We start from the raw sequence: 26,871 nt of genomic DNA, 5'->3' as shown, positions 1-26,871 counted from the left end.
GATTACTTCTCAAAAAACATACTACTTGGCAAAGGGACAACAATCCATCCGTCAGTTACGGCATTTGTTGTTGCTGGTTCATCAATTTCCTTTTGGTAATGAAATTACGGTCGTGCTTTAGGTTTTAATCACTCCTTTGGCTTGGAAGTCATTTAATCGTGTTAAACTTTTTTTTTTTTTTTTTTTTAACAGAGAATTAAGTGATTTTAGGGGTGATGACGGACTAAGACAGGCTATAAACAAAGGCGGTGCCATACTTTCTTCGTAGTTGTGCTACGGGTGGACCACGAAATATTCAATAAAAATTCTTTAATGCATAATACGAGGAGAAATCAAAAAGTAAAGGGACTTAAAGAAAAGGTAAGTTATTCTAATGATAGAAAACTGAATCATACATTATTTTTCTACATAATCTCCCTGCACTTCTCCCAACGTTTTACAAGTTTTTTGATTCCGTCGGAAAAAAAGTTTTTCGGTTGTACCTGTAAAAATTCTGTACTGCATCAATGACTTTCTGCATCGATTCCAAATCTTCTTCCCCTGAGCGCTTCCTTCAATGGAATACGCTGAACCAAGACTGATATGTAAAGTATTGGCGATTTCGTCCACTGTAATTCGTCTGTTTTCCATCACCATACTCTCAACGACTTTCAAATTCTCCTCTGTCGTTGACGTCAGTGGCCTACCCGATCTTTCCTCGTCACATAAAGAAGTTCTTCCCTGTTTGAAACGCTCTATCCATTCACGATAAACAGCTATCACTACACTGCGCTTGTGTTCGACGAATGATTTGCGCAGGTTTAAAACCTTTCGCAAACAAAAAGCGAATCACTGTCCTCATTTCCTCCTTGGTGCAGATCGATAATGGAGCTGCCATGCTTAACAGACTACGAATAACGCGGAAATAATAGTGACACCTTGCGTACAAGTGTTGTAAGCCCCCTTTTTTTTTCGAATTTCGGTTCGGAGAGGGGGGTTACGGAGGGGAGGGGGTCAAAGTGTATCTATAAAAGAAGATTATAAATATCCAGGATGCCGGACATTAGTGTCAAATTAATAGTTTTCGGGATCGCTGAAATGAATAGGAACACTTACGACGCCTTCAAACTCGAACTTTAGCCTCCATCGTCACGTAGACTGCGAGGGATCAAAAATAACATGTCCAAAATTACCCAAATAGTGTTAAATTCATAGTTTTTCAAGTCACTGAGATAAGCAGTAACACTCCTGATGCCGAGCAAACGTAAGTTTAATCCAATTGTCATGGACGGGGGTGGGAGGAATAACGTGTACTAAATAACCGATATTAGTGTCAAGTCCATGACTCAGGGATCGCTTAGCTGATTGATAACAGTCCTGATGACAAATGAAATGAGACGAAATTTTTAAGTTTTACGTACCACGTTTATGCCGGCTAGGCTAAAGGAGACGGTGATGATGAGGAATGGAATGAAGAAAGTGGGAGAACCCCGAGAAAACCCATTTACACGGTATTTGTCCACCACAAAGCTCACTTGGCGCGAGCTGGGATCGAACCAATGACTCCATGCACAAGAGGTGAACGCTCTAGCACTAAGCCACTGAGGCCCAGTACTGATAATATTTGAGCCACTTAGGTAAGAAGAGGCATGGCAATTGCTGCGAGAAATGGAACGAGGTAAAGGCTATTGACAAGGGCAAAGCCGAAGGCTTTGCTTTTCCTTATTTATTTCTTTCACTTAGTTCTTTACTTTCAAATATGATAGGTTGCATAAACTTTATCTTCCACATGCGAAGAACAAATATTTCAGCTAATGGTGTAATAACCCGCTTCTACTTCTGCAAAATCAATGTAGAACTATAAAATTGAATTCCGAAAATGTCAATCTAAGATTTTAAAGCTCTTCCCCACTTTTCTTGGATTTTAGCGAATAACTTAAAGACAATGATCAATTAAAAAAAAAAAAAAAAATGATTGAGATAGTACATCCAAAACGATATTCTATAAACTAATAATCGTTTTCGTATAATGTATAAATTTGGGTGCAAAAGAGCTTACAAAATGAAGACGGCATTTCAGTGGGAGGTAGAATGATTAGGTGTATACGGTTTGCAGATGATATGGCTCTTGTTGGAGAATCTGAAGAGAAAATCAATAAGGTATTAGAAAACTTGAGGAAAGGCTGTGAAGAATAGGAGATGAAAATAAATGTTAGAAAGACAAAAGCCATGACGACTGGAACGAAGGGGTCGGTGTCAAATATAGAAGTACGAGGAGAGAAAATAGAACAGGTGACTAATTTTCGACACCTGGATAGTATTACTAGTAATGATATGAAGTGTGAACCTGAAATAAAAGCAAAGACACGAATGGCGAAAGAAGCCTTTAGGAGAGAATTAGCTGGGTCGACTGGAAAACGAATGAAAGGGTGTTAGAAACGGTAGGGGAGAAGAGAACAATTTTAGATATTATTAAGAAGAGAAAGTGAAACTAGTTAGGATATTGGCTAAGAAGGAACTATATCATGAGAGACGTGCTAGAGGGTATGGTGGCAGGAAAGAGAGGGAGAGGGCGAAGGAGACTACAATTAATGGACGGTATCAAAACAGAGAAATCGTACGTGAACACGAAGAGGTCGGCGGAAGACTATGGAGCATGGAAGCTTCTCAGCTGCACCACGTAACCTGCCAATAATGGCAGAATACCTATGGTGATGAACAGTTACGGTGCCATAAGGTGCCCACCCCAATTTTGGTCTATAAGAAAAGGTTTGAAATGGGGCTGGAAATTTTCGGGTAAACGAATACTCGGTAGCTCGCTCGTTACCCGATGCAATCGGTTTTATCCGGTCAAATGTGAGCTCAGGATCGTTTGACCGTTTTACCAGTTGAAACCGATAGAACTTTTGCACCCGTTAGAATCGAACTGAGACCTGGTAAAACCTTAAGACCCAAGAGATCATTATGAACCCTCACATAACCAAAATACATCATTTCGTATTATCATAATCACTTGAAACAATTTTTTCTTATTTTCTTAGACTAATGTCCAAATATGTTGCTTTCATACAAACTTCTAACATACTGTAGCATTATTTTTCCTTAAAGTACACATCTTACTCCTCAGCAAATACGATTTTGTTAACGAACAGCATCCCAGAATAGAAGTATACCTTAGCAACTAAGTAGCAGAGCTGCGTGTCATCCTGAAATTTCATTTCAGATGAAGCATAAAACCTCGAATAAAACACTTAAGTCTGGTTACGAAACAAGAGTTTAGGTTGTTTTTCTCGACACGGTGCCGTCAAAGTGATGTCCTGCCTCGGAAAATGTATATGTTTCTATTCAAAGACCTCTTCCCCGTCTCGTTACGAAATTCCCTCTAATCTCGCCTCGTTGTCAATTCTATTCCAAAATATTGTTCTGCATCCTTTAAACAGAAGGCTCTGTCTCATACAGTTTCGGTACTGAAAACGGATGTTAAACCCAAAATAATCAATTTTCAAAATATCGAGACCAGGGGTGGACTGCTTCGCCGGGCAACCGAGCAGTGCGACTTCCCTTTTATGGTGACCCCCGCAAAACATCTATTCAATAACTTAAAAAAAAATGAACAAATTTCCCTGAAATATCTATATTACACTTCTGAAATGATGCACGAAATAATTCGTGCATATTGTGAATCTAGGTTGGTAACAACTTTTCAAGGCACGTGTAGGGTTTGCTAACCTAAAGTTGCAACTATATTGTCGGGTCACAACGACTATTTTCTGTAATCAACACACATTAAACTAAAACAGCACTTTGATGTCCTCCTAAGTTAGTGCTGAGGATCTAAAGTTGTGTTTCTGTCTGTTGATATTAATGTATTTGGTAGACAGATGGTTTCACGGATAAAATAATCTCAAGATGGTACGCTGTTTTTGATACATCTTCTCTCTGACCAATTGGAATGGCGCCCTACTATCATCTGTACCACTGTCCTTTATTGGAGTTAATCTACTTCTGATCCACCTCCCTATTTTTTTGTATATACAATGTACAGTAAGATACAAAATAATATTCAATCTCCATGAAGAAGTTTCTATGAAGTACTAATACTATGAAGTACTAACCATTGTTACTGTCACTAGAAGCATTCAGTGTAGAGTCTGTCTCAAAATTGATTTTAAATAGTTATTAAATGCTTTATGATTTATAAATTCTGAAATCTTACAACATACCAATTGAGAACCATTGTATTAGGCTGTAACGAGACAGAAAAATAGTAGACTTCTGTAATTTCATATAGAACACTAGTTGAAAGTATACAAGTATTATGAAATGTGGTAAAATAAAAATATATTACATGTTACTACAAGCTGCAGATAATGTATGCTAATTAAATAAGCTTTATGTACAGTCCGCAGCAAAAAAACTTGCAACATGAGCATGTAAGTTTATTGTGAAACAACGAAGTCTTTTGCTCCAAAATAAGTATGCAGGGGAGAACGCCGAGGTTTCTCCTGGCGTGATTCGTGCCACCTAGACGTTATGTTGATTCCCTGCGCTGTTAGGTGTAGTTTCACAATAAACTTACACGCTCATGTTGCAGGTTTTTTTGCTGCGGACTGTACATAATAGCGTTCATCTAAACGAGATAAGCATACTTACCACAAAAGAAGAATTAAAAACACTTGGGGATGGCTCATCCTCTATTGGCAATGGAGGGATTCCAAGTCTTTCTCGAATAACAGCAACAATAGTATCCACTACGCTCTGCATGGAGCCGAAATAATGCTCCCAAATAAGTCTTCCCTGTCTTCTCATAGCAAGCAAATCACTATCCGTAACAGTTCGGAGAAAAAAGTGTAGCTCAGTTATTCTTGGCTTTGGTAGAAATAAGACTGCCTTCTTCCACGCGACAAACTCACTAAAAGGAAGCTCAATATGGTCGCCGAGAAAAACAGGAACAGCACCATGTTTCAACGCTTCAAACAACCGCACTTGCAGAAGCGTTGATGATATTATGGAGTAATTTGATGGAGCAATGATAAGCGCAAAGGTGGATTCTTTCAAAAGATTTCCACGTGTAATTTCAGAGTCACACAGGAACCACTCCGAAGGAAGACCTTGTACTTTATTATTACCGGAACAACTGAACTGAAAGAAGAATTTGTCGGATGTAGTACCAAACTGTATACTCTTCAGATGTTCCACTATAAAATTGTCTAAATGAACTACTTCCATCATACTCTCAACTGAGTTAATTTTACGAGTAGTAAAACCTGTCGCTGAGTCACTGACTAGATTTGTATTAGTATTTTTAGATACGTGATAGTTATGTGGGAAACGATATTCTCCTTGAAACGAAAGGAGAAAGCGCCGTCTGGCAGGGGCCATAGAAGGACAGTCTTGCCACACATCACCTCCTGGCGGACCTAAGATTGGCGGTATGACTAGATCGAAACCTTTACGAAACTGAGAAACAAAAAACTGCGACTGCACCACCATGGCACGTCCAGTATTCACATCTACAAACATATCACCATTGGTGCGACTTCGAGCAAGATTTAACAAGACATGGTTTCGTCCATCTCCACCCCAATATGGCAGGTTGCGCAAGCGTTCTTCAATCTTGCTCCCGTTGTAATTGTTTCCTTGAACTTCACCCACCAAAACTAGATATATACATGCAATTTCTGGATTGTCTGTTAAATGTGGATTATAGCCCAAAGTCTGTAATATAGTGGTTTTAATGAATTCTTCAATTTCACTATGGCTGACGGTATATTCTTCTGGATCATAAATATAGACCGGAAACCCTGAGGTCAGTGAGCATCGAGAATAATCAAAACAGAGATGCATCTTGCATCTTGAGCTTTCATCAGATGTTGGACTTGGCAATATATCTGTTGTTAACAGACTAGGTAGAAGTTTCTTTGGCAAGGCAAGTTCAGGAGTGTTCTTCTGGATTGCCTCTCTTTGAGCAACTTGAGCCTAAATTTAAAAAAAAGTAAAAACATGATGTAATATCAATGATAATACAACTATCAACCATGTTCATCAACAATGTTACTCAATTTATGGCTATGTTAAGAAACAAGGAACAGAAACAAAAAATCTCATTATTCTGAAAATAATAGGAAGCATTTGCGAACACTTTCGAAAACATTTCTATAGAGTAAACCAGAAGTTTATTCATCTGGATTGCACAGAAATGGTTAGTGTTACATACAGATTAATACGCAATATGATATAATTACTTTTTTTAATGACTATACTTGTATTACAACTGGTAACATTAAGCTAGGTTGCCATGCTGAAAGACTCTTGTAGTTGTCATTTAAAAAAAAAAATCTTGCAATCCTACAATATTTCTCCATGTAAATATATTCTAGAAAGGGACATGCAACATTTTTTTTATCTTGGAAGGAGTCACACCATGCGCAACTTTTTGGGTTGTCTTGCTTGCAACCTACTATTGACCTCCCACTGCATAAAGAAAAAAGTTTCGCCGCTTCCGAAACGAGGGGAGAGGAAGCGTGCCAAAATACACATTTTTAATGGGGAGGTTCACTATTTGTTCACTAGAGTGCAGTGCTGCATGAATGAAGATGTCTTTCTTGCTTTCAGAAAGTTGTACTGTGCAAACAGTTAATAGAAAGATGAGATTGCAAGATTTTTTAATGATAGCTACAAGATTCTTGCAGCATGGAAACCTAGCTTTAAGATTTGTTAGAACTTCAGTACATGCATTGAAATGTATGAAAAAAAGACAATTTTATACTTAATTACAAAGAGACCGAACATACAGATATTGACTGATTATAATCAAAACTTGTATACCAATACATTAAACACCTAAGATTTAAAAAGAACAGTCTACTTAACCTATTCATGCACCTAGGATGCATTAACTTGGAACAATTTCAACCAGCCTCCTCTATTGTTTTCATTTGACAATTTTAAGTTAAATAGCATTTTATACTCCTTAAACTAAAATAGTGTTCAGTTTGTTCCGCTTCTCAGAAAACTTTAAAAACGACAGTGATCATCTTATCAAATTCCTCTTTAAAAGAAAATTTAAAAAATCCAATATTTATTAAGCACGAACCACTAACGTGCTGTAAATATTTTTGTGTTCATTTATGACGTTTTCTTTAAAAGAGAAAGGGGACCTCTAAGAAGTTATAAAGAGTCTAGTGACTAGTTTTTAATGTTTTGTGAGAAGCGGAGAGGACCAGATTAAACATTATATGAGTTCTAGAAGCCGTTGTTCTTCAATTTAAAACCAGCTGATGAAAACAGCAGACAAGGCTGCTGAAATTGAACTAACTGGTAAGTTAGATGCATAAGTAGGTGAATAGTTTTTTTTTTTTTTTTTTAACAAGTGAGTTTCGTTTCATTACAGTAGTCTTCCAAACAAAGCAAATTCAATATTTAAACCGGATATAGTAGTAATTTCCGCCATTTCCGGCATGAACGGTAATTCCACAATCACTGTTTAATGAGGATTTTAGAAATTTTTAAAAAGAGAATTTTGTTTCATACTGTGAAACTATGGTAATTTCGAAACTACAGAAACCGAATATTTTAACCAGAAGTGGTAGATTTATTAGTCCCGATCTCAACCGGTTGATAAGGGAAGCGATGAAACCTTCAGATTTTGAATATATATCAGAAAGACAACTTCTCACTATCTTCTATAATTTTACGAAGAATCCAGTATTAAAACCGGAGCGACAGATTTACAGAACTTCCAGTTTCAATAGAGGGATTCAAAAGTCGACATTAAACTTTTTCTTGGGATATTAAATTTATATCAAAAATTCGTTTTAGGCTATCCGTCAGACCGGTAGCCAGGCCAAAAATGTAGAGGAGGCGGCTTAAGTTAGGGTACCCGATCCAACCATATTATAGTTCATTTGCAAGCCTACCGTGAAAATTTTAGGGGGACCAGTAAAAAATTAGGGGGTCGCTTCCCCTAGAGCCCCCTTGGATACGGGCCTGAGGGAGCATTACTGAAATCGGAAATTGTACTCAATTTGTTACTTATGGTTTTATTTGAAGGTTAAGGGATGAGTTTGCATCTGGTCTTAAAATACTCTCGCAGTTTTTCAGGGTTCTTTCTCTATAGCGATCTATATTAAAACCCAAAATTATTACATTTTTTCCACTTCCGGTTAGAATAAGCAGATCAGAGCCGGTAGTGAACCTATTACTGGGATAATAAACTCATTCTCCCATTCCCGGTTAGAATAAAGGGATTAATGCTTATATTAAACCTATTTTTGGGATAATAAGTTCATTCTCCTATTTTCGAGGGCCGCGGTGATTCAGTGGTAGAGCATTTACCTCTGGTGCATAGGGTCCTTGGTTCGATCCCAGCTCGCGCCAAGTGAACTTTGTGGTGAACAAACACCGTGTGCGTGAGTTTTCACAAGGTTTTCCCGTTTCCTCCCACTTCCTTCACTCGACCATTCCATTCATTTCTCACCATCACTGTCTCATTTAGCCTAGCTAGCATAACCGTGAGAAGTAAACCTTAAATACTTCATTTCTCCCACTTTCGGTTGGAATAAGTGTATCAGAGTCGATGCTGAGTAAATTCATTCTTCTATTTCCGCTTAGAATAAGGGGATTAAATCTGATACTGTATCTGTTGCTGGGACAATAAATTCATTTTTAAAAGGAAAAAAAAATCGCCATTTATTATCGTTTTTTCTTCGTGAGAATTAATATTGAAGCCGGAAGATGCAGTGGATTTATACTTCTCACAGTTTCAGTATAACAATATGGATACAAAAGGATCTCATCTTAAGATCTTCAATCCATGTCAAATAATAATAATAATAATAATAATAATAATAATAATAATAATAATAATAATAATAAATCTCGCTATATTTAACCGTTTTAGCTTTATTGTAATTAACATTGAAACCAAAGATGGTAAATTTCTACCACTTCCGGTTTGACTAGAGGAACAATGGCGGAGATGGAATCTATTTTGGGATGCTGAATCCATATTAAAAAACTGTTCCTAGCTATTTCTTTTCGTTTCTGCTCTGATATCCTCAGACGGACATAGCCGTTCCACAAGTCTGCCGTTACTTGGGGATAGCATAGTTTGGAAGTCTAAAATGGTACGCTCATGTCCAAAATTATTGTCGCATGTCTATAAATATGTTGTTGTAGGAATGTAATTTGATAATGAATTCGCCCACTATTTCTTATAATGTTAGTATGTATATAATCGGCAAAGACATGTATGTTGCGAATTTCATGTCAAAAGAGCAGTAAATAAGAACAATAAAACGAAATTAAAACTTTCTTGTCCATTTAGCAACATTTTGTTTTACTCATTCTAATTTTCGTATTTATACTTGTTTTCCTATATGAAATTTATCACAAATATACATATCTCGATTATACACATGGTATCAGTATTAAAAGTACCCTGCAAAAGCATTATCAAATTATGTCTTACAAGAAGACTGTTATAGATATGCGACAATAATTTTGGACATGAGTGTACATTCACAAAGCGAGTGTCTAGGTCAGCGTTTCCCAACCGGTGTGCCGCGGCACACTGGTGTGCCGTGAATGGGCCGCTGGTGTGCCGCGAGTAAATCGAAACAAAATTATTGGTTCTATAGCAATTAAATTGCAGGACATAGGGGAAAATGTATGTTTGTATTTCACATTACTATGAACCTCTAATATGAATCTACAATTGTAAGTTTCATACCGCGTTACTTTTCTGTACATTTTTAATATTAAAAAAGATATTTGTTGTCATTGTTATGACGTTATGACCATTATTGCTTCTTTATTGTTGCAGACTATTTCGTAACTTCAAATTTTAAAATATTCAATCCTTTCGACAAAACAAACATCCATACGAATTACTTACATTGTGTTTTAAAAGTAAAAGAGATTTGTTTCTTCGTTCGTTATTTAGTGATCTTCCTTGTTAGTGAAAGTTTGAATGCAGTTTTCGAAAAAGAAAGCATTTTTAAAAACCTGAGTCCAATATTTCATCGCAATTGTTTTCTATTTTTAAATTAGAATGAAAAATAAGCATAATGATTTACCATGGTGGAAAATCAGTGATCGAGCTTTCTTCAATGTGAGATCAGTAATCACAGAAAAAGATACCGTGGTATCAGTGGTGCCCACCCCCCTTATGTCCATGACGCACCCCCCCCCTAATTGTCTATCCGTAGGTGTTCTTCCATGAAAAAAAAACTTTTCGATTAATTTTTACAACCCCTCAAACATATTTATATAGATTTTTACCCCCCCCCAAATATTTCAATGACGCAGTTTGAGTCATAGCCCCCCCTTGTGGGCACCCCTGGTGGTATTTTATATTTAAATATAATAAAATCTATGAGTGTGCCGCGAGAATTCAAGTTACACCCATAGTTTGCCGCAAGTTGAAAAAGGTTGGGAAACGCTGGTCTAGGTTAGTCGTTCTATCAATTGTTAAGAAGATGAGAAAGTTTACGCAATATATGTATATGCCTTCGTGTTGGAGGTGGAAGCATAAAAGTAAGGACTATTATTTCATTATAAATGAAAGTATAATGCAAAGTACGCCATCATAATAAAGTTTTCTTGTTTTATCTCCTAGATTTTTTTGTAAGTCTCGTCTCGTTTGAAAATTTAGTACAAAATTTACGCTCTGATATTTTTCTTTTCTTAATTTCATCTAGAAGTTATCAGAACCCTTCCCCATCACGAAAGGTCCACACAGGGTATGATAAGATCTATAACATTTAAACCATATTTGTTATTAGAATGCATGTTTTTAAACGCTGATAAATGGTTTTCATCATGGGTTTGTACTAAAGTAGTGATTGTGAGCCCTAAGTCTTGGGTGAAATAGTGTTAATGTATCTAAATACTTAAAGAATCGTCCGCATCCTTGAGAAAAGCAGATCAGTGACCCCTCCAAGAGAGTTGAGAATACAGTAAAAACCCGATTACCCACGTTTTTTTTTTTTTTTTTTTTTTTTTTTTTTTTTTTTTTTTTTTTTTTTTTTTTTTTTTTTTTTACCCTGCTGCAGTCGAGTTCAATTGTGGACTGACACTACGCATGCAAGTAAGTACTGCATCAAGGTGTCTACTGAAATTCTAAGATGAAATTTCGTGACTTTTTCGTGACCTTTTCTTTCCCAAACCATAAAATTTCGTAACATTCAAAATCTAATAACAGTACCTATGTTCTTCAGCACTTATCTTTATCTTATCGCTACTTTCAAAGGCTTGTTCCTTGGAGTAATAAAAGGTTGGTGTCTTCTCACAGTTAAATAAACTGGTTAGATGTGTAGGTAGTTCCGGCGATGCGATTTGCATCGCCACTGCTCAATGATACCGATAGCCTCAAAAGGGAATTTCAATGTGAATTACGCTGAATTTTCATGCATGCGATAGAAGCGTGCTTTGCTTGCAATTTGGTAGCGTCTAAAGCCGACAATAAACATTTTTGGCGGTGAATTTTGACGTTTTGTACAATAAAATTTTCCAGCCTGTACTTATATTCGTAAAAATAAAAAAATCGTGATCATAACGCTAAATTTCGTGACTCTTTCTAGATTTTCATGACCGTTTTGTGATTTCGTGACTTTTTCATGACTTTCGTGACCGATAGACATCCTGTATATGTTCTAAAACATAAAGAAAATTGCACTGTAAAAAATCAATATTTCCAACAATACTTTACTCCAGCGTTTCCCAACCGGTGTGCCGCGGCACACTGGTGTGCCGTGAATGGGCCGCTGGTGTGCCGCGAGAAATCGAAACAAAATTATTAATTTTATAGCAATCAAATTGCAAAACGTAGAGAAAAATGTATATTTGTATTTCACATTACTATGAACCTCTACTATGAATCTACAATTTTAAGTTTCATATACTGAGAAAAATCCGTTCTCCAGACAGCGGTATATTGTACAAATATACGGAAACATCTTGCTTACTACAGGAATCAGTACGAGGCATACGCTATCCTTATGCTATATATGCACTGCCTAGATGCATCCTAGATGCTATATATGCATTAGATGTTACATCATGCCGTTGCAAACTATTTCGTAACTTGAAAATTTAAAATATCATTCAATCCTTTAAAAACAAATTACCTACATTTGTGTTTTAAAAATAAGAGATATTTGTTTGTTTGTTCGTTATTTAGTGACCTTCCTTCTTAGTAAAAAGGTTGGATACAGTTTTTAAAAAGAAAGCGTATTTTTAAAAACCTGAGTCCAATTTTTCATTGCATTTGTTTTCTATTTTTAAATTTGAATGAAAAATAAGCATAATTATTTACCACGGGGGAAAACCAGTGATCGAGCTTTCTTCTCTGTGAGGAGATCAACAATAACAGAAAAAATACCACTGTGTTTTATATTTACAAATAATAATATCTATAAGTGTGCCGCGAGAATCCAAGTAACACCCGTAGTGTGCCGCAAGTTGAAAAAGGTTGGGAAACGCTGCTCTACTCTGATACTCTACAGTGCAACTCTACTCTGATAAGCAGAAGCCGATTGTTGTATGCTATGAAAAACAGCAACTGGGAAGAGTGATATACGTGGTAGTAAATTACATTCAAATATTCAATGCAGGGTGACCACTCGAGGGTTAATTACGAACCTCAAAAAAAGAAAAAAATAAATAAATAAATAAATAAATAAATAATAATAATAATAATAATAATAATAATAATAATAATAATAATAATAATAATAATAATAATAATAATAATAATAATAGTTTATAAGAGACTTAGGAACATACCTGTTCTACAGATATCTTTAGCCGTTCTAATTCCGTCTGCAGATGTGTCAACTCATTTTTAAGTTCGTCAATCCGCTGGCTGTATCCCGATATCTCCACAAGCAACCTCTGCCTTCTGGATTCCAGATCACGTAACTCATTACTTACAGATACTGAAAAGAATTAAGAAAATACATAGATTTTTTTTTAAAAAAAAAGTATACACCTTTAATAGACTTACATCTCAATTTTAAAACAGGTTATTATTACAAAGAAATAGACACAAAGCAAAAATACAAAAATAAATCAATACATGACAAGGGGGAGAATAAAGTTAATTTATGAAAATCCGGGGAATAAAATTTATCAGAGGATAAGAAAATTTTGGAATATGTACTGTCCAAACTGTACATGTAATATTTTTATCTTCAATAAAAGGTTCGGGTTACTGCATTGAACTTTCTCGCTCCCACGCTTTAGTTATCAATGAAATGCTTATTTGTGAAACCCACGAACAAAATTAGAAGATATGTTCCAGCAAATTTCGTCCGAATAAAACTCTCATCCCCCAAAAGTACTCTGCCCCTTGTGGATATTTTCATTTAAAAAAAAAAATTACATATTAGTATACGTTGTTAAGGAAATATTTATTTATGAAATACGAAGAACCGCCTACGTCGTCTTTGAGAAAATCGCGAACTCACCTTTTAAGAATAAACTACCACTTGTGCACTGTTTTATGACAAATTAATTATCTGTAGAGACGAAGCTTTTTCGCAACAATTTTGATATTTTGTAGCATTAATTATCACAATTTTCGCATTTATTTTTTTTTAAATGTAGCACAAGTTTTTTTTTTAAAATTATGGAACTTGTAAATATATTTTTAGTAGTAAGGCGTATATCTAATATAAAAAGACGATATACCTTGATTAGGTGCATATTCTAGCTAATATATTTACTGAAATATAGAAATGAATTCAAAAATTTAAACACTTCTTCTAACCTCATCCTTAGTTAAAGCATAACATGCAGCAAGACATTACCAGTTCTTCTTTTAAGTTTGCTCTCTTGTCAGTAGCAATCATATTATACTTGGAATTTGGAAAATAATCTCTCGGCATCAACACTCGAGCCTGGCAACCGCAGGGCTCATAGTGGTCTGGTCTCTTGTAAATAGTTGAAAAGTAACCAAAAGCACACGAAAATAGTGACCAAAATCTCATCATGCTTCTTTTTTCCTTTGTCAATTTCTCCATCACCTTTCTCTTTGTTTGTTGTTTTGTTTCATCTTTTCTTATTTACTTTTTTTTTGAGCTTCCTCCTTTCTTAGATTTTCCAAGTATGCTTTATAGTTACGGTAAGCAGAATCAGCAGATGTAAGAAGATTCTGAGTAAGTGGAACCAGTTTTGGCCTATTTCCGAATTTCTTAATCCCAGACTTTATGTTTAACTTAGCATTGAGAGTTTTCAAAGCAATGAAATATTCAAATCCATCATCTACTCTTTAAGAAGAACATACAAGAAGTATAACACAAGATGAACATGATGAACCACACAAACACACACACATAACGTTGAGCGGAGCGTTAACTATTTCGAGAGAAAAATAAAAGACTATTATGATACAAGAAAGAATAGACACAGAAGGGTTCTCAACCCCACCTTGAGAGCTTAAGTATCCACCAACCATCCACTGTGCTTTAGAAAGAATAACAGCAGAAGTGAGAATAAAGCTGATTGTTTCACATGTGGCAGCAAGTACTGACACTTTCAGAAGAGTAATGGATAAAAAGTTTCTGCCTTTTTCCATTTATTTTTACATTTTTCTTAGAAAACTGCCAATGCAAAACATAAATCACACGAAAAAGTCACTTTACCTCCAAAAAAAAGTAACTTTTAGTGATAAATTAAAAAAAAAAGTAATTTTTAGTGATTTTTTTTTTTTTTTTTTTTTAAGTGACTCGCTATGAGCTCTGCAACCGTATTAAATGTAACGAGCTGACAGCAAAAGACGTGTGGTTAACTTTTAAACTGTTTAACTATGATACAATGTCAACTTCCTTATCCTCACTGTTGAGAACTTCAATAACCACACTTTTAAATTCACGGTAAGCAACCAACAGATCATGAACATTTTCACCACAAAACACAGTCGAGGATTTAAACAACAGTTTAGTTTTGTTGATGTCTACATCTTTATGAAGTGAAACAGTTTCTGGATCAAATACCTTGCTGAGCTTTTTCGTAAACGCAACATTTTTTTTAAAAAAAAGTTAAACAATATTGGAAATGCGCTTTTTAATTATTATTAGCAATAATTAACACCAATTCCACTTTTCCGCTTTCATTCGCATTTATCGCAAGTAATGTCGAATTTCGCAAAAATTCGCAATAATATACACGTGATTTCTGGCTCTGAATCGAAAAGTTTGAGGTTTCCTGAAACATGCGCATCTTTTTAACATTTCGCATATATCGCATTAACGAAAAGCTTTTGTCTCTAATTATCTGGTACTATAGGGCTATTAACAAAATATTTATTTATGAAATGTGAACAAAATCGACTGAGACATTTTTACTTTTTTTTTTTTTTTTTTTTTTTAGAAAATCACCGGAAAAAAAATTATCTCCAAGAGTAAACTACGTCTTGTAGTATTTTTTAGCATAAATGAGAGGCCATATATTCCGGCTATTATTAGTACTGAAATATTTACTTATGAAGTACTAGCATCAATTAGACTATTCGCTGAGTTAAATAGAGAAAAAATAGTAATATGTTTCATTAGTCAGTCACTTTTTACTATTACTAAAGCACTCTTTGATATTGGTCATATTCGATCATTTTTATATTTCTTTCCCTCCTACTCCCCTATATTGCGTGGCTGAATTTGGATTTAAACGGCATCGGAAGTGTCACTGTTCATCACAGCAAACCCCGAAAACTACCGATTTGGCACTCATATGTCATATCGATCATTTTCAATGATTTTATAGATCTCCGCCACCCCCTCTCCACGTTGCGGGGCACACACCGGAAGCAGGCCCGTAGCCAGCCCCAAAATTAAAGGGGGGGCCGGTAGACCATATTGCAAGCCTACCGTGAAATTTTATGGGGGCCAGCCAAAATTTAGGGGGCACGGCCCCCTCTTGCCCTCCCCCCGTGGATACGGGCCTGACCGGAAGTATGACTGTTCATCTCACAACCCCGAAAAACTATGGATTCGACACCGATATTGGTCATTTTCGATCATTTTTCTGTATCTCCCCCTCCCCTAACTTCCGGGAGGTGAATTTGGAAATAAACAGGATCGCAAGTGTCACTATTCATCTCAGCGACCTAGAAAACTATAGATTCAACACTAATATCGGTCGTTTTCGATTATTTTTAAATCTCTCTCCTTCCTCCCCTAAGTTGCATCGTCAAAATGATATATATAAACCATCCTAGGCCCGAACCTCAACCATGTTGAAAATTTGATCGAAATCGGTTGGGTGATTCAAGAGATTAAGAGTCATAAACATAGTCACTTTCAATTTTATAATACAGATGAACAAAATCCCTGAGTCGTTTTTGAGAAAATCGTTTAAAAAGAATTCACCATAAAAATAAATTACCCCATTTTTATTCAAAGAAAAGATTTACGCAACTGTATGGCTATATGATTTTTATAAAATATTTATGTATGAAACACGATCAAAGTCGTCAGAGCCATTTTTGTTACTACCCTTCAATAAATTACCATTATATTTTAGGATAGGACTAAAATTCGGAATAAAAAAAAATCTTATGAAAATAACATTTGGTGCGGTTACGTATAAAGATATGGCTTCTAGGCGAGCGAACATGTTTACATCGGAATAAATGGACAGACCTTCAAAGATCACTTTCTCGGGCATGGGGAGGGCAACAACGTGTAAATTTGTTGAAATCTAGAATTTGATTTTTCCATCATTATTATATAAAGGTAACCAGGAAAGTTCTGTCGCTTTTTGTGGAGGTCTGTGTTTAATTGGTAATCACATCGTGAGTTGAATGCGAATTAAGTGGTGTGGGTATATCCAACATACTACCTGGTTGTGGCAGTTCAGTTAACCTTGAACTTGCGTAAGGACAGAGTGAACATGGGACCTCCACAGAGCGTCATAAGGGCGTGTGTGTCGTGACTTCGCGGACAATACAGCGGGGGTTTAATACGTTTAAGGTCGGTGACGAAACACCCGAAGACGCACCACGTGCGGGAAGACCAACACATGTACAACATGAAGATCTTCAGGCAGCAAAATTGAGGCGAACATTGGCCAGGCATGTGAGGAACTGGGAGTACAATTTAGTGGGAGTGGAGAAACCATTCGGCAGAACCTCCATCAACTTGGGAAGCACTACAAGTTGGATCGATGGATCTTACATGATTTGACTCCGGGACAGAAAGCAACACGAGCATATACCTGCGTTTCTTTGCTGTCTCGTCTGAGGAAGGAGCCATTTCTGGACAAAGTATTGACATGTGATCAAAGTGACCAGACGTCCCGTTTTAGCCGGGACAGTCCCTTATTTTCAACTGGTCCTGTTTTTTTCTGATTCTCAAACGGATCGACTAAATGTCCCGTTTTTAAAGCAAAAATGACCCAGATATCCCGTAATTATTATTCAAAATATAAATGGTCAATGCAAATTCTACTCTTCCGTACCAACACTCATTTGGAAGGTTCAGGCGTGCCTAGAATTTCCGAATATTCAAATGAAAATTGAGTGTTCTGTGGTTTAAGTGGGAATTCTGAGTGTTCAAGCAGTTAAAAGTATTGTTGGGTAGGTCTAGTACTTAAGTTAAAAACGCTGTGTTATCATTCTTACTTGTGTATTTTCTAAATTGAAAACACTGGTGTCCCAAAATGCAATGTGGAAGTCCCCCCGTCGCCGATTTGTATGCGTCCCATATTTGAAAGTAAAATTTCTGGTCACCTTGCATGTGATGAGAAGTGGGTCCTGTACGAAGCTCCACGGCGCAGTCATCATTAGTTAGCATTTGTTCCAAAAACAGCTGAAACCAGTACTGAATTAGAAGGTCCTCCTGTGTGTTTGGTGGGACTGTTCGCGGCATTGTGCATTGGGAACTACTACTTAGCTGGTCAGAACATCAAGGCAAATGTGTACTGTCAGCTGAGTCGAGTTCAAGAAAAACTCGAAACTCTGGATCCAGCACTTCTGAATCGCAAATGAGTCCCCTTGTTACAGGGCATTTCCGGGTAGAACAAATGCAAGACCAAGACCAAGACCGGGTTTATTACTCCTGTTTATTATTACCACACAACATAGACTGGTTTTATTACTCCTTATCATATAAAAAGGGTACTTGCTGACTGGTTCAACCATCAAAATTTTCCTGCTGTCCTTCAAAAGATAGAATTTCTGATTTACGTAATTCTATCTAAGTTATAGATATGGCTTCTACGTCTTGCACACGATTTCATCGAGAAGCAATAAAAGCTTCCCACCAAAAATTCCGATGTTGATTCTATAGAATGCATTGACAAGATATCGAAAATACGACTTTCGCCTGTATGTTGCAAGAATACTAAGTCTCTGTCATTGAGAACTTTTATTTCAATTAATATATATGAATCAACTTTTGTATATTTGCATACATCATATGCAACAGCTTTTAAAGATAATTATTTTTACGTTTATCTACATCATTAGTTTCTACATTATTGTTAAGAACTTACAAAAAAAATTCCAAAATATTGATTAGTGCACCACTCCCGCCATCTAACGTTAGCATTTTAAACTACAGTCAAACTTCGTTACAAGTTGAAGGGTTACGCATCGTAGGAACAAAAAGGAACAAGATTTTCGACTTGAAAAAATATATACTGATCCACAAAATACGTTTATTCATGCAAACGGAATATTCTGTTCGAAAAAAAAAAAGTCATGTACACTCATGTCCACAATTTTGTCGCGTCTATAAATATGTTGTAGAAATATAATTTGATAACGAATTCTCCCGGTATTTCTTACAATGTTAGTATTTGTATAATCGGCAAAGACACGTACGTGGCAAATTTCATGTGAAAAGAGCAGTAAATAAGAACAGTAAAACGAAATTAAAACTTTCTTGTCCATTTAGCAACAATTTGTTTTACTCATTCTAATTTTCGTTTTTATAGTTCTTTTTCCTATGAAATTTACCATAAATATACATTTCTCGATTATACATATAGTATCAGTATTAAAAGTCCCCTGCAAAATCATTATAAACTTATATTCTTACAATAAGATAGTTATAGATATGCCACAATCATTTTGGACATGACTGTACATAGAATATTACTATATAAATACTGAACCACAGTAAAACAACATTTATTATTCTAATTGATTTAACTTTTCATTTTGCTCTTTATACATTGAGGACTCATTCCGTAACATTTTGCGTCAACGCAACCAAAAAATCTGGATTTTAGTTTGCGATGATACGCATAGAGTTATAATAGATTGCTGTATATTTTGCAATCTTTACGCTCCACAATTTTTGCGAAGACTGGTACAGAATAAGATTCTGAGAAGCCACAAAGTCATATGAGATTTCAATCACAACCTTTTCATAAATCAAACCTGTGATCACATACACAAAGAACCCACCCGTGCCTACCTAGTCCCCGTGCAAACACGAAATTCAGCCCCCAAGACGCAAATAATACGGTTTTAGGCGTCACAACACCAAGAGTCAGGGGCACTGCTGCGTGCCTTCCCCTTTTCTGCGGCTCTGCACCTACCAACAACTTGAAATATTTTGGTTTTACGTCTTACGATTATGCCGGCTAGATTACAGATGATGTTGATTGCAGAATGCAATGGTGGAATGAATCAAAAGTGGGAGGACACTGTAGAACCCGAAGGAAATTCACGCACACGCTGTTTGTTCACTTGGCGCTAGCTGGGATCGAACCAGGAACCACATGTGCTAGAGATGAACGCTCTACCAATAAGCCACCGCGGTCCCACCAACAATTTTAATCAGGGTTGATTTTAAAACTCCATTTCCCTGGTCCTCCTTTAGGGTCGGATCTAGAACTTTCATTTCATGAACGAGGGTCGCAAAGATGGAAATAAACTAGACGTACTCTTAATATATGCCAGGGGTGCCCACAAGGGGGGGCTATGACGCAAACTGCGTCATTGAAATATTTGGGGGGGTTAAAAATCTATATAAATATGTTTGATGGGGGGGTAAAATTAATAGAAAAGAAGATTTTTTCATGGAAGAACACCTACGGATAGACAATTGGGGGGGGGTGCGTCATGGACATAAGGGGGGGTGGGCACCACTGTATATGCATAGGTGTTATAGTTCTCATTAACTGAACTACGGGTTAACTGAATCACTTTAAAAGAAAAATAGTCTTTACGAAAGAAATACCAAAAGTTTTTTTTTTTTCACAAACTGATTTAAACTTCATTGTTTTAGTCGTGCGGCTCTAGTTTAGTAATAATAAGTTCTCATGTTCACTTTTGAAGGTATAATACGTTCCAAAGAATGTAAAATATATTAAATATATCTGTATTCTGATATAATCAGATTTTCGTTTAACTGAAGTTCCATTGGTTCCATTAAATTCAGTTAACACTTTCAGCCCCATGTGTATCTTTTTGATACACAGTGAGGGTTTACTGATGGACCACGTGTATCAAATAGATACACATTGACTGACAGTGTTCATAGCAAACTGTAGTCTGGTCCCGGGATGAAATTTACTCAAACAGGGTTGGGGCTGAAAGTGTTAAACAGTAATATTTTCCATAAATATATACTTAAACACAAACAATTTGCTGAGCAAAACAATATATTCACATATAAACTCCATACGTGTTACAGTTTCGTCAACTAACACTTTGGCACACTATCACAGATACTGAGACAGATAGTGTCTGATGAAGCTAAACTGTTGGCGAAACTGTAACACGTATGTAGTTTTTATGTGAATATATTGTTTTGCTCAGCAAATAGTTTGTTTGCGGTTGAACAGGAATCTATGTGGGGGGGAAGGGGATCATCTTTTCTTTATGTTGCTAAGTTCCACCTGGAATGTCAACTTTCAAATTTTATATTTACATAATAAAACATCCATTCTTTCTAACTGGGCTTTTTATGTGTTTTAGCGCAGTGCTTTTGCTGAAACAGGAGCGGGACCAGAAATTTTGAAGGGGGTAACTGGAGAAAATTGAATCTCTTTTCATAACCCATAGTATTATAACTTCCATTCTACAGCTTGTATAAAACCTTTGTATAATTCGACTTGAAGTATCTTGCTTCTTTTCAAAATACAGTCTCGAAAGATGTGTTTATTCACTATGGAGCCAGGGATGAGGAGACGGCATCCCCAACAATTCCTCAACACTGAGAGATCACTGAATTGCAACCACTTATCTAATACTTTGTTGATCCATCTTTTGCTCGAATGAATGCTTGGACAACGCATAGCATAGATTCTGGAATTTGCTATGTTTCCACGGGGGTCTGACAAATATATTATTTATGGCATCCCACAATGGGTGATATCAATAAAAATAAGTAACTCCTCCTGAGAAGTCCTGCTCGAGAATCGGAGTAACTACACCTGGAGTAATCTCCTCCCTCAATTTTGTATCAATAAAACAAGCCACTACTCAGGTCTAGTCTGCTCCAGATTTATGAACGTTTTCTCGCGCTTCCTCTGCACGTAGCACTGAGTCGTATCAATAAAAGAAGTAGTTATTCATTTCTCCCTTCCGTCGCGTGGTCATTTCGTTGTTTTTAACTTATGGCGTAATATCCTAAACGCCATGGAAGGGACAAGTAGCAACGACAGTTTCAATTAAAATGCATTTGTGGATATTATAAAAGTTCCAGTGGTACTTTCAAAGTCACAGTTACCAGAAAGTAAACGAAGGAAAGCCGAAGCTTTGAAGGCAATTACAGTGAAATGCAACGAAATATCAAATACATCTACAAATGAGACACAAATCCAAAAGAGAATCTTTAATATCCGAGCGAGCATTAAGAAAAAAAAACTAATTTGAAAAAGAAAACGGGAAATAAGAAAGTAATACTGAAACCACGGGAATGAACTTCTTGGAACTGATGGATGTTGATTGGAATCCAGCAATATCAAGATTAACACGACAAGCGCATATCACGTGTTGTCCAAGGTCTTTGTAGATTGTTTGGCTTTAAGAACGAAATCAGACACTTGGCTCCTTTGTTTTGTTTTTAAAGAAGTCCAGCCACCCACGTCATAAATCACGTCCATTTGATTGCTTTTTCCACACCATACGTGTCCTCTTTCGCCTTGACATAAACAAAATACATTCTCATGTATACACCCTTTCTATCAACGTTTAGTTGAGTTGATTATTAGTTTAACGTCCTTTTCAGTAGCGTGCCTATATGAGACAGAACCCACTGATTAACGTGGAATCTAAACCACATGAGCTCCTGCCGGGAATCGAACGCGGGTCTCCTATGCCAAAGGCATGTACGCTAACCGCTTAGCTACGAAATAGCTCTTCCTATTAACGTATTACTCTCCAAAATACTAGGTTTCTTTAATGCCACTTGTGTATAGTCAAGTGTTCCGATAGCACCCGGAAATGTATATTGTTTTTGCCACTGTGCCTTTGCTGTTTGTATATTATGCACACTTCCGGAAACAATCCATTTTCAGGTAGTCATAGACAGTACTTTGAGCCACACCAGAATCCCCTGACACTCCGACCTGGAATCCCAGATCACTCACGTAACGCAAGAAAACCAAGGGCACCGATTTCTCTGTAAATTTGGGGGGGAGGGCATTCAGATGCAGAAGGTATATATATCAGGATTTTAAGACAAATTGCACTCTAATTATGCTAAATATCGTATATTCATAAATACAATAGGGGGCCCCTTGAAGAAAACCCGCATCTTTTCATCATTACGTAGTCCACCACCCCGAATTTCGGTTGATTCTCCTTAAAAAATGTTGTGCTAATCACTACATTTTCTTTCATAAACTTATAATGCTTTTTATAATCTCCATTTCCAACATTTCTATGCAGTTTATAAGTTTTTCTACGTAGTAAAACAATCATATTCTCTGCCATATTTCGCACGGAGTCACCTATTTAGCTTGCTCCACAAATTTGGAGAAGTTACTAGCATCACAGAGGAGTCTTTGATTTTTATTGATATCAAACGCGGAGTAGTTACTCGGCTCGAGAATAGAGGTGTGGTTACTTCAAAAGGGCGGGGCTTCTCCGAGGTCAGCCGAGGCGACTAGTGCTCAGTTCTCTTTTTATTGATACCAATGCGAGTAACTACTTCAAAATTGGGCGTAATGAGTAACTTCTCCGTTTTATTGATATCACCCAATAAGCCCACAGATGTCGGTGTAGAAGTCGGCTAAAAGCTCGTTCCATAACATCCCATAAATGTTCTATCAGATTAAGATTCCGTGAGTTAGTGGCCAATTTATATGGTGCAGTATCGTAGAATGTTCCTCAAGCCAAGCAAATACAGTCCTGGCTCGGCGTCCTGGAAAATGCTCAGTCTCCGTGTAAATAGAAGTGTTGCATTGTAGGGTGTACTTGACCTCTAACACCGCAGATACATAAGAGATGTCATACTGTGGTCCATGCACACCAACAATTTCAGTCCATGCCAACAGAAGCATCCCCAAACCATACAGCCGTCTCCACCTGCCTGTACACTACGCATCATGCACGAAGGGTCCATAAATTCGTGCTGTTGGCGTCACACACGCACGCGCCCGTCCAAATGATGTAGCATAAACCGTGATACGTCGGACCAGTACAAACTCTTCCAATCATCAGCAGTCCGATTAGTGTGTTCCTATGCCCAAGAGCGGCGAAAAAAAAAAAACGCCGGTGACGGGTCATGAAGAGTGTGTTGTCTACTTTGAAACTTCATTCGTGCCAGTGTACGCCGCATGCATGGGATAAGGATGTTCATCCCACTATTCTATCTATTGGCGCCGCAATTCCCGGACACTAATGGTTCCTTCGGCTGTTACAAGCCGTTTGACGAGACGCTCGCCCTGGGGTGTGATCTTCCGTACGCCCCTACAATTCCATCTCTTGGAGGCCGTTACTCCATTTTTTGTCAGTCCTTCTACACCTTCACTGCACTGGAATGGGCGCATCCGACAAGTGTTGCTGTCTGGGTTATTGATGCATCTATTGCTCGGGCACCCACAATCATGCCCTTATGGAATGGTGATAAAATAAATACTGTCTACCTCCCTCTGTAACAATGTGCAGTATGCCAACACATAGCCTCGAGTGTGCAATTCTCCCAGTGGGAGTAACTCGTGTTATCAACTGGACTGCTTGTCGTGCCTTCTTGTATGTGTATGTGTGTGGGGGGAGGGGCAATTCCGTGAGATTTCGGTGTAATTTTGATGTAGAAGTTACATCTTTGACCTCGGAAAGTTTCTTTCTCTTTATTCATCTGGGAAAGGATGGAAGGGGAAGAGGGGCGCAAAATATTAATCTTTAAACACTTGCGGATATTAACAAGTTTGTAGTAACATTAGACGCAAAGCACGCTAGTTTTCTACTATAATAGACGAAATATTGTTATCGGCTCGTACACTTCTTGTTGTCTGTCCGCGACTGTTTATTCAATATATTTGCAGCTAGCTTCTACATCTAGAGGCCTTCTCCTCCAACCACAATCTGAAGTTGCGCAATGCTGCGGTGACAGTAACCCATCTTCCTTACTGAAATATGGAACGTCACGAAACAAACAAATAACAAATAATAATAATAATAATAAAAAGTATACTTAAGTGAAATATTAAAGAAACGTGTTCCAAGAAAACTTAATTCATATGGACTAAGTGTTAAATATCATTCGTGCGAATTCGACGTCTTATAGGAAACTTACCTCAGTAACATAGCACAGGAACGACCTAAAGTCACGTGTCTAACGTCACAAACTCTATACACGTCCAGGTAACAGGCTGGAATACCCAGACAGTCAGAAGTTAACGTGTTATTAAACAGGGTCGTACGAAATTGCATCATGGAGAACACAACTGCAAGTGATTTTTTTTCTTTATGAATCCAAACTATGGCATTCCACACACCAAGCAACAGATAACACTAGCAGTGCGCCTGGACAGGAATAGCGAATGAACGTAACATTTGCCACTGATTTGTCAAATTTCGAACTGTTAAAACAGCACCGCAAAATGAGCCTGCACAACGACCAATAGCATGTTCGAATGAGCTCCTTTCGAACACCGAGGAAGCAGATTCTAGGAAAAGTTTTGTGCCATTGTAGACGTGATAGACATACATCATCCCTCTGCAGTTTGGCGGCTGCATGATAAGCTGAAAAAAAAATGGACTCACGGATAGCACATGAATTGCCAGCAAGGATCGATGTCTCGAGGTGTGCTGTTTTCTCAGTTTAAAATATAAGCGGGCAAGTTTCTTGCACCAGAGTTCCCTTCACTTGAAAAACAGATTTGCCATAGCAATTGAAAACGGCCAGGACATGGTTGGATCGTGATGAATGTCCACAGTGGTTTTCTAAACTATCTCTCCACTCATACATGGTGGTTTTGTTAGTACAGTGAGAGTGGTCTATCATGGTTTTCTCAGGCAAGCGGAAACCATCTATCCAAATCATTAAAGTACTGAACTTCCTAAAATGCATCGCAAACTTGTCTCCAATCATTCAGGAATGATCAACCGACATAATTCCTCATGCTGAACGACAATGCTCACCATGAGTTGCCGTATGAAACCCTTCCTCAACTACCGTATTATCCGATATCTCTCTCACTGACTATCACCTCTTCCAACATTTCCAATACTTCTTGGGAGGGAAAACCTCTCTTGATGATCGAACGATGCAATGTGGCGTTGAGAACATATCCTTCGCCACCGGAATCCAATCGGTGATTGTGTGTGATTGCAGACGATGACTATTTTTATTAATCATGTATTGTAGTTTACTTATCTTTCTTTCACCTCCCCATTTGCAAATGACGCACCTGGGGCACATTTCATTCGCACCAGCCTACTAGTTAAATAGTAGGTCTATTCATAAATAGTTTAGTCGTAAAGCATTAAATCATGTAACGACAAGGTTTTAATTTCGAACTATAATTATTTCTTATCTAACCTACTTGCAAGAAATTAAAAATCCAGAATGCGCTATGATTATATTAGTACTATTGAAATGTATTATCTAATCTTAACACAAATACCATCCCGAAATTTTAAGTACATTGACACAAAGTGGTTCGAGATATTTTTAATATTCTAATAACATGAGTTACATGGATGCATTATGAACCAAAATCAGAAGTAATTGTTCAAAAGGACCAGCACTAGCATGCACGCAGTCCTTAAGTCTTTGTGGCCACTCATCATTCATTAATTGCGTTACACATCAACTGGAAAATTGCAGGTGCCTTCGGAAGAGACCGTTTTAAACTTCCAGTATTACGATGTTCCTTCTTGCAAGCCACCTTCTGAAGCTTGGATCACAATTTGTAGTCGAAAGGGTTTAGGTCCGGACTTGCAGAAGGCCAATCTGAAGTGGAAATGAGCCCGGAACATTTGCCTCCAGCCACTGTTGCGTTGTCCGTGCTTTGTGTGTAGGGGCTGTTCTGCTGGAAGCTCCATTTCTGCCCATGGAAGAGGGTGTTGGTGAGATTCCTGAACAGTCTCCTGGGTGACGTTTTGACCTCTTTTTCACAAGAATTGAGCTCCGTTGTGTCCTCCTAGCTCACATCCCAGCACACCATGACTGAGGCAGGATGCCAATCAGTCTGGATCCTTGAAGCCTTTTTACCATTTTGGGTACTGAAGGTATCCTCAACAATGAAAATCTTTTCATCAGTGAAAAGGAAGCGACAGTGACCATTTGCTGAGTAAGGCTTAAATAAGCACTTTAATTTTAACAGCCTCTAGCGCTTCAGTTCATTTGTCAGAAAATCTCCTTTGCGTTGTTTGTGAGCATGGAATCACTCCTATCGGACGTGCGAGACATTATCGATATTTTTAGCTCGGGAGCCATAAATGACAGTCTCCAAAATGGATTTTGTCGAACAGCGCCACCACTG

The 26,871-nt window shown here is 37.3% G+C and overlaps 1 protein-coding gene across 2 annotated transcripts in view; it reads right to left on the bottom strand.

Annotated features, from left to right (window-relative positions):
• Positions 1-26,871, bottom strand: part of botv (exostosin like glycosyltransferase 3) — a 165,567-nt gene that overhangs the window by 54,105 nt on the left and 84,591 nt on the right. For both annotated transcript variants that reach the window (XM_081769748.1, XM_081769749.1), the window contains exons 4-5: positions 12,769-12,920; positions 4,633-5,958 (exon numbers count right to left, since the gene is read on the bottom strand). In XM_081769748.1, the coding sequence (XP_081625874.1) occupies positions 4,633-5,958; positions 12,769-12,920 (1,478 nt within the window). The remainder of the gene's footprint in view (positions 1-4,632; positions 5,959-12,768; positions 12,921-26,871) is intronic.

Source organism: Thermobia domestica, chromosome 8 (genome assembly GCF_964235325.1).
Source record: "Thermobia domestica chromosome 8, izTheDome1.hap1.1, whole genome shotgun sequence".
In the NCBI taxonomy this organism is placed as follows: Eukaryota; Metazoa; Arthropoda; class Insecta; order Zygentoma; family Lepismatidae; genus Thermobia; species Thermobia domestica.
The sequence above is the reverse complement of the archived record's forward strand: the minus strand, read 5'-3'. Positions and strand labels throughout refer to the sequence as shown.